The sequence below is a fragment of the Diabrotica undecimpunctata genome, chromosome 9 (genome assembly GCF_040954645.1).
Source record: "Diabrotica undecimpunctata isolate CICGRU chromosome 9, icDiaUnde3, whole genome shotgun sequence".
NCBI classification, from domain to species: domain Eukaryota; kingdom Metazoa; phylum Arthropoda; class Insecta; order Coleoptera; family Chrysomelidae; genus Diabrotica; species Diabrotica undecimpunctata.
The window spans coordinates 51,184,857-51,196,826 of NC_092811.1; the positions used below are offsets into that span (position 1 = coordinate 51,184,857).

The 11,970-nt window shown below is 33.0% G+C and overlaps 2 protein-coding genes across 2 annotated transcripts; both read right to left on the reverse strand.

Annotated features, from left to right (window-relative positions):
- Positions 1-4,151: 4,151 nt before the first annotated feature.
- On the reverse strand, positions 4,152-5,072 carry LOC140450710 (uncharacterized). Its single transcript, XM_072544380.1, has one exon. It carries the CDS (start codon positions 5,070-5,072, stop codon positions 4,152-4,154), a length of 921 nt encoding a protein of 306 aa, XP_072400481.1.
- Positions 5,073-7,819: 2,747 nt separating this feature from the next.
- LOC140450711 (zinc finger BED domain-containing protein 4-like) lies at positions 7,820-10,769 on the reverse strand. Its single transcript, XM_072544381.1, has 3 exons — positions 10,403-10,769; positions 9,818-10,211; positions 7,820-8,258 (listed from the first exon to the last, which is right to left on the reverse strand). The coding sequence occupies exons 1-3, from the start codon at positions 10,767-10,769 to the stop codon at positions 7,820-7,822; spliced, it is 1,200 nt and encodes a 399-aa protein (XP_072400482.1).
- Between the last annotated feature and the right edge of the window lie 1,201 nt (positions 10,770-11,970).

Here is an 11,970-nt window from a genome sequence, read left to right on the forward strand (position 1 = left end):
CCATGAAATATGGAACGTTCCATGAACGAACCATAGGTTCGTTCCATGAACCCATCAATAAAAGACCTACAAACAATCTGTTCCATAGGTAAAGCGCATGAAAGAACTTATGCCAAAAGATATCTTATCCTTAACATGAACACGTTTTCCTCTTGTTTCCTCAGAAATGCACGTCTTTTTATAGTAGGTTGGGCACCAATGTTGAAAATCTAGTATATCTTCTGTGCTAACTTCTTTGATTGTAAACTTATCTATCGTATTACTCAAAGTAATAATAAGTTCGGTTATCTCGTGTAAGGTGTATACCCTATCATGTCTTTTTAGTTTTCTTTTGATGAATGAAAAATCCCTGTCACAAGGAAGGTAGTGTCGCTGAGGCGGATCTACGGCAGGTTGTGGATCACCGTCAGTCGCTCTATCCGCTGAGGCGGATGATCTCAAGATCCTTTGTGACTCCATGTTACACTAAAACAAGAGACAAAAGGGACAGGAATGAAATAAGAAACGAAGACAAGTTTCTTTATTTATTAAGAAGTCGACGCGTCGGGGTCAGTTCGCCAAGGATTTTCCCTCTCTGAGAGTGTATCGAAGGTTCCTCACTGGACGACGTGTGTGACCAGGCGAGTGTAATTGGACACACGCCTCTTGCTTGTTCCGAGTTGTTTACTCACAATACGAGTTACGCAAGTTTGAATCTCGGAGATAAGCTTATCTCGGAGACCGTCTTTAGTAAGCGTATAGAATGGTATAACAACTCACGGGTCAAGCTCTAGAGAGCGTGCTTTGTTGCTGAGCCGTTAAGGCGAAGCAGAAAGCGCAAACTAACCTCAAACACGCCACGTGGTAGGACCTGAGAGGCACCTAAAACAGATGGGAAGAATATGGAAAATAATCGAAGTTGTTATAAAAATAATAAACAAGTGAAATCGAAAAGGTTATGTATAAAAAAGAAGAATAACAGATAGTGATCATAGGATATACACACATATATATATATATATATATATATATATATATATATATATATATATATATATATATATATATATATATATATATATATATATATATATAGGCACAAATATGAGATAAGGTTATAGCATAAAAAAAGGTAGTATAAATGGCTGTAAGAAAAAGGCAAAATTAGTGTAAGCTGGAAGTCAATATCAAACGCTCTGGAGCAAGCTGGAAGATGAGGAGGAGCGGAAGAGAAGTCTAATTCTCTTCCAAGGTTTCGAATATAAAGAACTAGTTATTTAACATAAGTGGCTATTCCCCAACCAGAGGTCTTATCTAGATCAGACTCGAAACGGAACAGGCCTTCTGAAAAAGTGCACCGTCTAGAGGTGTGTTGTGATTTCACAGTAACAGGTTTTGTCACAGTTTTTTGTCTGTCACTGAAGCATGATGTTCCAGCCATTATTAAAAAGCTGTTATTTTGAGTCACAGGTTTTAAGAAAATGAACTTTTTTATCGATTAGAATACTTTCGCCCGTTAAAAAAAAGCAGCATTTTTAGTAACAGTTTTTTTAGGAACTGAAATTAGTGATACATTATTGAGAAACATGTTGTGAGATATAATGTTGCGTATACATATTTATAAGTAGAATTATTGTATAAGGTAGAATTAAATGGATTACTGTTATGTATTTTAATTCTAGTTCAAAACGGTTTTTCTACAATTTCCAATACAAATAATTAATTAGGACTGCTGTTGGATTCAGCGGTCATATATCTAATGCATTAATTAGTATAATATAATTTAAATGAAAGATATTTTTATTTTAAAATATAATAGTAAGAGCGTAGGCGCAAAATTTCGGGCCAATGCTTTTTAAATGTATTCATTTTTTTCGAATCCTGAGAAAACTAATAAGTATTTTTGAAAAATTTAAACGCAGAATAAAAGAATACATTATGACTGAGGGCCAAAAGTTCCTGAAAACTTCTATAATGTTTATTTTAATAAGTTACAGGGGTGAAAAAGAAGAGAAAATTTAGTGTGATTTTTAATTTTAAATATCTCATTCAAAAAAACTTTTTTGTTTATTCTAAGGCACTTTCGGCCCTTGGTAATAATGTAATCATTCATTCTGCGTTTAAATTTTTCAAAAATATTTGTTAGTTTTCTCAGGATTCGAAAAAAATGAATGCATTTAAAAAGCATTGGCCCGAAATTTTGCGCCTACGCTCTTAAAGAAAAACCAAAAACCATTCTTTAAAAAACAAAACATTTATCAATAGACTTTAAACAATAATTTATTTCGAATTAACGTTTAAAAATACTATTTGTTTCACCCGTTCTGAACTTAATCTTGATCTTCGGTCAGTTATTATCTGCCCAGTTTTTGAAAATATGCGCTCACACGGTACTGAGGTGGCAACTGTGGCTAATTTTTCAATTAACACTTTTGACAAATAGGGATAATTATAGGCATGCGTCTGCCACCATTTAAGCGGATCACTGTCTCTTGCTAAAAGTTCATCCTCTAAATATCTCTGGACCTCAACTACAGCACGCGAAGAGGATGTACCACTGGGATGAAATGTACCTGCTTTATCTTCAAAGAGGCTCCAAATAGATATTTTCTTTTCTATAGAAACTTGGTTGCTGGTAGAGGGAACGCTGGGATCAATCTCATTTTCTTGACATGGTTTTTCTTCATTCATTTTATGAGCCACCATATTTATAATTAATTTTTTTGTCCGATCTGCCACAGCTTCAGTTGAAAATCTCACATGTTTAAACCTAGGATCTAGAAAAGTTGATACCGCTAATGTCTTACTGTTCTCTAGGTCTCCAAGCCGTTCTTTTATGCTATGTAGCATTGTACAAACCATAGTAAGAGGTAAGGCACATAGTTCTTCTTTCTTCAGTTGTGTTAACATGTGTACTATACTTCGATCTGGAAATCTTACGGAGTGACGAATTTTTAAAGTATAGACAGTTACGGTGTCGAGCGGAAGGACGTGAGGAAGATCATAGGCGTCGAAGTTTTTGGATAAATATTTACAGCAATTTTATTAATATTAATATTTAATTTTGTAGGTACCTCAAAAATATTTTTAAAATAGACTAATAAAATTTTAAAATTTAGTTAACTAGTACATTTTTACAAGTAAATGAATTACTATTATATCATTTTCGGGCTCAAATATAAAAGAAGCGAAATAAAATTCACAATAAAATTAAACGGCATCATCAAATAATACATGTGTGTATTCCCAAAGATATCAACAACACAATCAAATTTCATCTTACGTTCTTGGTGAAAACTCACGAAAATACTTTTCAAACTGAATTATTAATCAATTTTACATAACTTACTTTTAATCAACATCAGAAATGTCTGAGTCATCGCTATCTTTACCAAGTTGAACGACAATGGGTTCCATAATGATATCTGCCTGTATAACTAAATTCCACATATTTTCTTCTTTCTGCGTGTGAAAGATGCAGTTTTGACAGTTCTCTTGAGTCACGTTATTTATGGCTTCGTGGAAGAGCACTTTTACATAACTTAAAAGTAGTATTTTTACTTGCAACCTCCTTTTTTATTTGTGCCCAGATTAGCTTAATACGATTAAGCTAACAATGGTGTGGTGGTTATCGGTGAATAAAAACCGCATGGTTACGAGACATTTTATCAAAGACGTATTTTAGAAATTTTTGTTTATGCTGTCCTGCAATATTTAGTAACTCCGGCTTAACCATAGACTTGTAATACCCAATTTCTTTCCTATCTAGCCATTTACTTATTTCTCCTTTTCGCCCACTTGTTGTTGGAAGCTTTTCTATTTGACGACTTTGATAGGAAGCATTATCTAAAATGATTATTGAGCCAGGTTCAATTTTTGTCAATATGAACAAAAACCAAGTTTCAAATTTCTCAGTATCCATGTCCTCGTGATAATCTCCAGATCTTTGGATTCAAAACTGAGAGTCCTCCAGGAAAATACCATGTTCACTATCAATATGTGTTATTATTAGATGTCGGCCCTTACTTGATGGTGCTTTTAGACCCGTAGAGAGACCTTCAAGGAACGCTTGTCGAGTGTTTTTAATATTTAAATCGTGCCAAACTTGCAAATTAATTGTGAAACACACTTGGAATGTACTCAAGAAATGGCTCAAATTACAAAACTTACTCTTACTCAAAATCAGAATTATCCGAATCATCGCTCTCGTCATCAAGTTGGACTATAATCGGTTCCATAATTACATCTACCTGTATATCTACATCCCACATCTTATTTTCTATTTTCTCCACGTGACCTATGCACTTTCGCCAGTTGTCTACGGTAACGTTACGTATAGCTTCATCGAATAGTACTTTAACATCACATAATTTAAATGTAGTATTGCGACGTGCTACCTCTGTTTTCACTTGTGCCCAAATCAATTCAATTGGATTCAGCTCACAATGATATGGTGGTAATCGATGAACAAGAACTCCGTGACTAAGAGCCATTTCGTCAACAACATATTTATGATATTTATGTTTATGTTGTCGTGCAATATTTAACAACTCAGGTTTAATCATTGATCTGTCATAAGCGATTAGTTTCATATCCAGCCAATCAATGATTTGTCTTTTTCGCCAGCTTGTTGTTGGGAGCTTTTCTACCTGTCGACTATGGTAGGGAGCATTATCTAAAATTATTACCGAACCCGGTTCTATTGTCGGTAATATGGACGAAAACCAAGTTTCAAATCTCTGAGCGTCCATGTCCTCGTGACAGTCACCAGATTTTTTTGACTCAAAACATAAAAGTCCACCGGGAAGAAAACCAGACTCACTACCAATGTGTGTGATAATTAGACGTCGACCTTTACCTGATGGTGCCTTAAGGCCTGTGGATAATCCATCAACAAATGCTTGCCTACTGCTTGTAATATTTAAATCGTGCCAAACCTTGTTTACAGTATGGCCTTCATTTAGCCATGTCTCGTCTAAATAATAAATTTTTCTCTTCTCGGTGCGATATTGACGAATTTTTTTTATATAATTGCGTCTCCATATAACGACTTCACTTTTTTCTATGAGACTGCTTTGTCTACATCGTTTCATATACAGTGATGAGTGCCTTACCACCCGGCAAAATAGCGGAAAGGATAAAAGACAGATTAAGTTGTGAGATAGTATCAGTTAAAGCTAGTTTTTGACGTGGCTATTTCACTTCAGTCATAATTATACGGATGACCTCGAAAATATTTTATTTCAATAATTTCTTATGTTAGAATAAATGATTGAATAAATTAAGATATATTATAGCAAAAAACATTAATTATAAGCGATTTTAAATTATAAATCTTTAAGTTTATTTAATAATAAAAATAACTCAACTGAAATATTTGACTAAACTAAATAGGTATGATCAGTCCGAAAATATTTATTGTGTGGAGAATTGGCGTAATGGTTAGAGACGTGGTCTAGTGACAAGAAGATTGGAGGTTGAATTCACACCAAGGATAAAATTTTTGTTTTATTCAATCAAAAAATAATAGAAAATATGATACATATTAGGTAAAAAGTTTTCGAAAAACTCATTATTTACAATTTATTCTTATTCCAATGTTAAAAAATAGAAATACAAAATAATTCAAATTCAATTTCAGTTTTACAGTCTTCAGTTGTGATTGCAAAATAATCCGGTTAAGACTGTTTAATGCCAAATCCATCACTAAATTCTCAGTGTTAATATAAATTCCTCTGTACAGGTAATGATTTTCAAAACAATTAACAACATTGTAATGGATGCGCGCGAACAGCTGCCTGCTTTACAGCTAACCAAATCATCAAGCCATCAAAAATAATAACATACCGAGAAGTGTTTTTGCACGGTAAACAGAAACTTTTTATTGAAAAAACAATTCGTGAAAATGGTTTTAACGGTCGAGGAAAAAGTGCAAATTGTTGTCTGGCATGTGAATGGATTATCAGACAACATGATTAGACAACAATTTGTAAATATGTTTCCAAATAGGCCGGCTCCAGCACGATCAACAATTCAGTATATTATACGTAATTTTTTTACTTATGGATCCGTGTTCACTCCAAGAGGAGTTCGTAGACGAAGGGAGGTAAATCCAGATTTGGAACTAAGGGACACTTTAATTTGTGCAAGTATTGAGCAAAATCCTACCCAATCAACATCTCGTCTCGGAGAACAATATGGAATTTCAAGATTTAGAGTAGGTAAAATTTTGAAAAGACATGGATCCGTCCCTATAAACTTCATAAATCCAACGAACAATTCCCTGGGGATCAATATAGACGTTTAGAATTTTGTCAAACTGCAATGGAAATGTCACATCAAGATGAACATTTTTTAGAGAACGTTTTGTTCACCGATGAATGTACGTTTTCATTGCAGGGCCGTCACAATTCAATGAATGCTCGGTATTGGTCTCGAGGAAATCCTCGTCAGATTTATGTCGCTCGTACCCAGCGTCCTCGAAAAGTAAATGTTTGGGGAGGCATAATAGGGAATCATGTCATTGGTCCATTTTTTTATAGACGGTATGTTGACTGGGCGGAAATACTTGGAACTTCTGCAAAATCAAATTGTCCCAGCCCTTCGTAATTTACCAATACCTTTCGATTCCATATGGTTTCAACACGATGGTTGTCCCGCACATAATTCTCGCATCGTCAGTGAATATCTCAGTGCGACTTTTCCTAATCGATTGATTAGTGGCCACGGAGATATTTTTTGGCCTGCAAGATCACCTGATCTTGCACCTTGTGATTTTTTTATGTGGGGATATATCAAGTCCAAGCTATATGGAATTGAAGACGATAGGCCTAATTCTCTCCAAGAATTAAGAGAAAAGATCTCTGATTCAATGAGAGGTATTAGTCCAGAAACATTAACTAATGTTAGACGAAACTTTTATAATAGATTGGGTTATTGTTCTGCTGCTAATGGAGGCTTATTCGAACATTTATTGTAAATACATTTCATTAGAATAATTTTTTTTATTTTTATAGAATTTCTACCTATTTAAATATTTTTGGAAGTACATTTATTTAGAACGTTCTTTTATGTTTGAAGAATTATTACTTTATTTTCGATAGTACGACATTGTTTTTTCAATAAGATTTTCATGTTTTACTATAAACACCTCTAATAAAAACTGAAATAAATGTCTAGTGATTTAAAGCAAAACGATATATCTGCATAATTTAAAATTTTAAGAAAAGCAAAACCTTCATGTGGGATTTGAACCCTGAGCGCCTGCATGAGAACATCATGACTTGAACTCTAATCCATCAAACTTTTATATTTCTTTAGTGACAGTTTGGGTTATTGTTCTGCTGCTAATGAAGGCTTATTTGAACATATTGTGAATACGTTTATTTACAATATTTTTTTTAATTTTGTAGAATTTTTACTTAAGCAAAACGATCTCTGCATAATTTCAAATTATTAAAAAAAAAAATTTTTCCGTGACAAGAGTGTATGAAATCCTCACATCATAGTAGAAATTATTCTTGATTAATAATTTAAAACTTTAGATTAAATAATTACTATTAATTAAATTATTTTATTCACATTTTTGCTTTATTGTGGTCAACAGTTTTTACTTTATGTGAAATTAAAAAATGGAAATACGTTACACATAATAATTATGACCGAGGTGATTTAGCTCGAAGCTAACGTCTAAAGGTGTGAGACTATCGATTTATAATGTTAATTATAGGTTTCTACCGATTATTTCGCACCTCTACTACTTTCATCTCTTTTTATTTCACAACGTATTATATTTTCTATCTTTTGCGTTATTTTGCCGGTTCTTAAGGCACTCATCACTCTATTTGAAATTCATTATATGAAGTGTGCGCAGTAATACTTCTCGTGAAATTTTTGGCAAACTATCGTCGCTGTCGATTTCTGCAGAGATTTTCTTCAATGTGAGAATTTCATTCCGAAAGAAAAACGAATGAATTTTTTGTCGAATGGCCCTTTGTATTTCTTCATCTAAAACGATCATCTTCCTTCCTCTTGTTTCGGTGTTCGGTTCTTTGACTCCTTTCTTATTTTCTTTTATAATCTTATAGATACTGCTTTCCAAAACTTTCGTCAAGAAACTGCAAAGAGAAACAGCATCCGAAACACCCATATTTTCACGTTTTTTAAGTCCATCAAAAACATTTATAATAATGGTTTTTACCTCCGGAGTTAAAACTGTACGAGGACGTTTGCTACAGCTTATTAAATTACCGTCGGCCATAGTTTTATGAATAGGATACCTGAAAATTAAAACCGTGTTTATCGAATTTAAAAATTTAAAATTTTTGATAAAATACATTTTGTATTTATTTAAAGAATTAATATAGGTACCCAACATATTGCACGTCTATTTTAATGTAAATAAACTAAAACAGCGTTTGTTGATAATATTTAAAATATACCATCTCCCTTTTAAAATATTTGTGAAAATTTACTTCAAAAGACAAATCTAATCTTCAGTAACAACAATGAAGTCGATGGGAATGATTTAGAAACGGTAGATAGGTAAAAGTACTTAAGAAAGTTAAGATACGAAAATCATACTCACGGAGTACCATTTGAATGAAGGTCACGAGAAGACAGATGAAGAGTAGGACGTCCCCAACACGCTGTACGGATTATTTAATAAAGGTAAATATTACCCGAATGAAAGAAGTGCAAAATATTAAAAAATTGAAGAGAATAGAGGAGGCCTATATTCGGTAGTGGACAACACAGGCTGAAAGATGACTCCAAGACCATATATTTTAAACAAAAACTAAAATTCCTCTCATTTTTTTTAAAATTTGCAATACTTTATTAATTAATACAAAACATACACTTCTATTTAGATAGATCAAATTGCTTATCGTACGACCAATGTACCTATGCCCTAATTTTGCAAATGAATAACCTCTTATTGTTCATAATTATAAATGCCAATCCCTGAGCTATCTAAATGTCTTTGAAACTGTCTATACGAGTGACTCATGGCATCGAGAGAGATTATGCCTGTGGTAGATCTTTCCAGGAATGCCGCGTATTGACCATAACATTCGAAGAGATGTTATAAGGAAATTCCATAGCGAAGTCATTCTGAAATAAATATTTGCAATGTAAAGATACATTGTATAATATAAATTAATTCGTAATGTTCTAAGTAAAGTTTAAACAATCGAACGGTAGTTTCACGTTACAATATTTTACACCCAGAGAAAATCCGTATGCAACACTATCGTTTTGTTGACTGCCAGTATTAAATAAAAAATTTTATAATTCACAAAGAAGTGATTGAAAATATCCACTTACCAAAGTTAATATACAAACGATATAAATAAATTGTTAATAACCACTCAAACACCAAAGAAACACTTTACAGACAATTTATAAAAATAAATATAACAAGTTTAGAAGCAATATTTACGGCAGTTACGCTACTGATAAACTGATCGTAGTGAAACAAATTAATCTATTGATAAACCGGCCACTTCGTTTCGACACTACAGCTCTTCGGGAGCTAATCGTTGGCATTCGTTACTCAAAAACGTGATTTAATGTTGTTATCGTATACTGTTTCCCCGATGTTTAGTTCAAATCACAGTTTTATTAAAGCGGACTGTCCGTCTGTCTAGTTACACTGAATAATTTACATAAAATTAATTTAATTAAATTTTGCCGTATGTTCACGTTGTGGTCTTATACTAAGTATTTGTCACTCCGTTGTATTTTCCGATCAGGGTATAGTCCATTTGTAAGAATGATCACAGAAGATAGAGTGATATAAGTATCGCCGCTCATAATTTTCGTAATTGTTTCCAACGGTTCTAAAACTTTTTTAACATGTTTTAAGAGCTGCCATTCTTCTACGACAATAATTGGTAAATTATCTTTATCTAGAAGCGCCATGGTTGTTCTTACGGCTTCTTCTAAATCAAGAATCCTTTCTAGCATATAGTACGTAGAGTTCCATCTCGTTGAAACATATTGGAGCAACTTTTTTGGTATTTTGCCTGATTGTTTCTGCACATCTAGTAATTTTGCTGTAGCTGACGTACTGCGTTTAAAGTGTGCCACTAAGTTTCTAATTTTTGCTATGACAGGCCCGATAATAGTAATAGAATCTTTGGCAATTAGGTTAATGGTATGGGCTAAACATTCTAAATGTTTCCAATGCAAGATATCTTTGACAGCTTTGGTAATATTAGCTGCATTATCTGTAACAGGTAATAATATTTTATTTTCGAGTCCCCATTCAGTAATGACTTTTTTAACTCCGTTGCTAAATTTACACTTGTATGTGCTTGTGAAAAGGTAGAGCAATCTAATAATACAGATTTTATTTCAAAATTATGTATAAAGTGTATTGTTACCGCCATAAAGCTCTCTGTATTAACGGAAGTCCAACCATCTGTGGTTATGGTGACAGATTTTACATTTCTCACTATAGACTTTACTTCAGTAAGAGTTTCCTCGTATATTGTTGGTAATAAATTATTTGTAATGGTTTTCCTACTAGGTATTTGATATGCAGGATTTAAAACACTTACGAAACTTCGGAAACCTTTGTCCTCTACAATACTAAAAGGCTGAAAGTCTTTAGTTATTAACTTAACCAAGCAGCTGTCCACTTTATGTTGGACAGCACGTCCGACGGTCCTTGGAGCATAATCTAATTTTGTCTGTTTAGGTATCTTACTAGAAGAACCTTCTGTGGGATTATCACCGTCGTTATTTTCTGTTTCTGGTAATTGTCTCTTATTTGCACTTGTCATTTCATTTTGTGAAGATAAGGAATCTTGTTCTATGTTAACAAAGGGATTTTTCCTTTGCAAATGTTTTTTTAAATTAGTAAAACTTGATTTATAACTGATTATTTGACTGCATAAATTACACTTCCCCTTCTCTTTGTTTTCGGCTTTAAAATAGTTCCAGATTACCGATTTATTTTTCCTGTTCATTATTTTTAAAAAAATTAACTTTACGAAATCTTAAACGAAACAACACAAACACTTCTATATTTTTAACTACAAATTATTACTCCGAAAAGAAACACTATATTTTCAAGATTACTTTTGAGATGAAACGTAGACTTGCGACTGCGACACAAACAATACATCTGGGTTAAACAAGTGTCTGCAAAATAAAGTATTTCCGAAATAGACCAATACAAAAAAGGGATATCATAGCTGTTTATCTTAAGGTATAGTATTTATAAATTCAGTTGAAACACCCAAAAAACTGGTAGTCGACAAACATTAAAACATTATATCATATTACGTATCACTTACGTATTTTTATATTCAAGTATAGATTAATGAGGAACAGAATAAGGACAATTTTAATGGGGTTATAGAATGACAATAGGGCATGAAAATAGAATGAAATTATATCAAAACTGAAGAGTTTGTATTGTCGGTAACATGAAGGACTCTCAGCTCCCTCAGGAGAGAGAGAAGGCTCGTTACTCGCTCTATCCATTGCTTTTTGGGACCTAAGAGGGTAGGGTTCTCGGTCAGTGGCCATAGACACGGGCTATGGGCACTAGCTAGGATTAAAATGCCTTTAATAAAACACAACAAAGGAATGTTTATTGTAATAATAATAATAATTAAATTATTGAAGCAGATATCCAAAGTACTTATACTAAGAATCTGAAATAAATCGATAATTATCTCCTGATCTGGGAATCGGGAAGATAATTATACTAATTATTCTTAAACTAAGAATCTGTAAGGGAAAGTAGATTATTTATAACTATCAATCAAGATTATGAACAAAGTGCAAATTAGTAACTATAGAAAATGTCACCTGTCAAAATTCCAGAAGTATGAAGGGATTGAGATAGGAACCTGGGATAAGGTTAGGGACGTTTGTTATAATGCCATTCGGGCTAATCAACAATAAAAAGTGCCAAAAGTACATAAACAAAAAAATTATTGAAATTTTTTTAAGTCGCTGAGACCTATAATATGT

What these genes read in the sequence shown, in the direction of transcription:
- LOC140450710 (XM_072544380.1), bottom strand. Translation starts at nt 5,072, where the DNA reads ATGAAACGATGTAGACAAAGCAGTCTCATAGAAAAAAGTGAAGTCGTT.
- LOC140450711 (XM_072544381.1), bottom strand. Translation starts at nt 10,769, where the DNA reads ATGACAAGTGCAAATAAGAGACAATTACCAGAAACAGAAAATAACGAC. An exon ending in TGTCACCATAACCACAGATG is followed by an intron (nt 10,212 to 10,402) that starts GTTGGACTTCCG and finishes TACCTGTTACAG; the next exon opens with ATAATGCAGCTAATATTACC. An exon ending in GTTAAAAAAGTTTTAGAACC is followed by an intron (nt 8,259 to 9,817) that starts GTTGGAAACAAT and finishes TTTAATTTTCAG; the next exon opens with GTATCCTATTCATAAAACTA.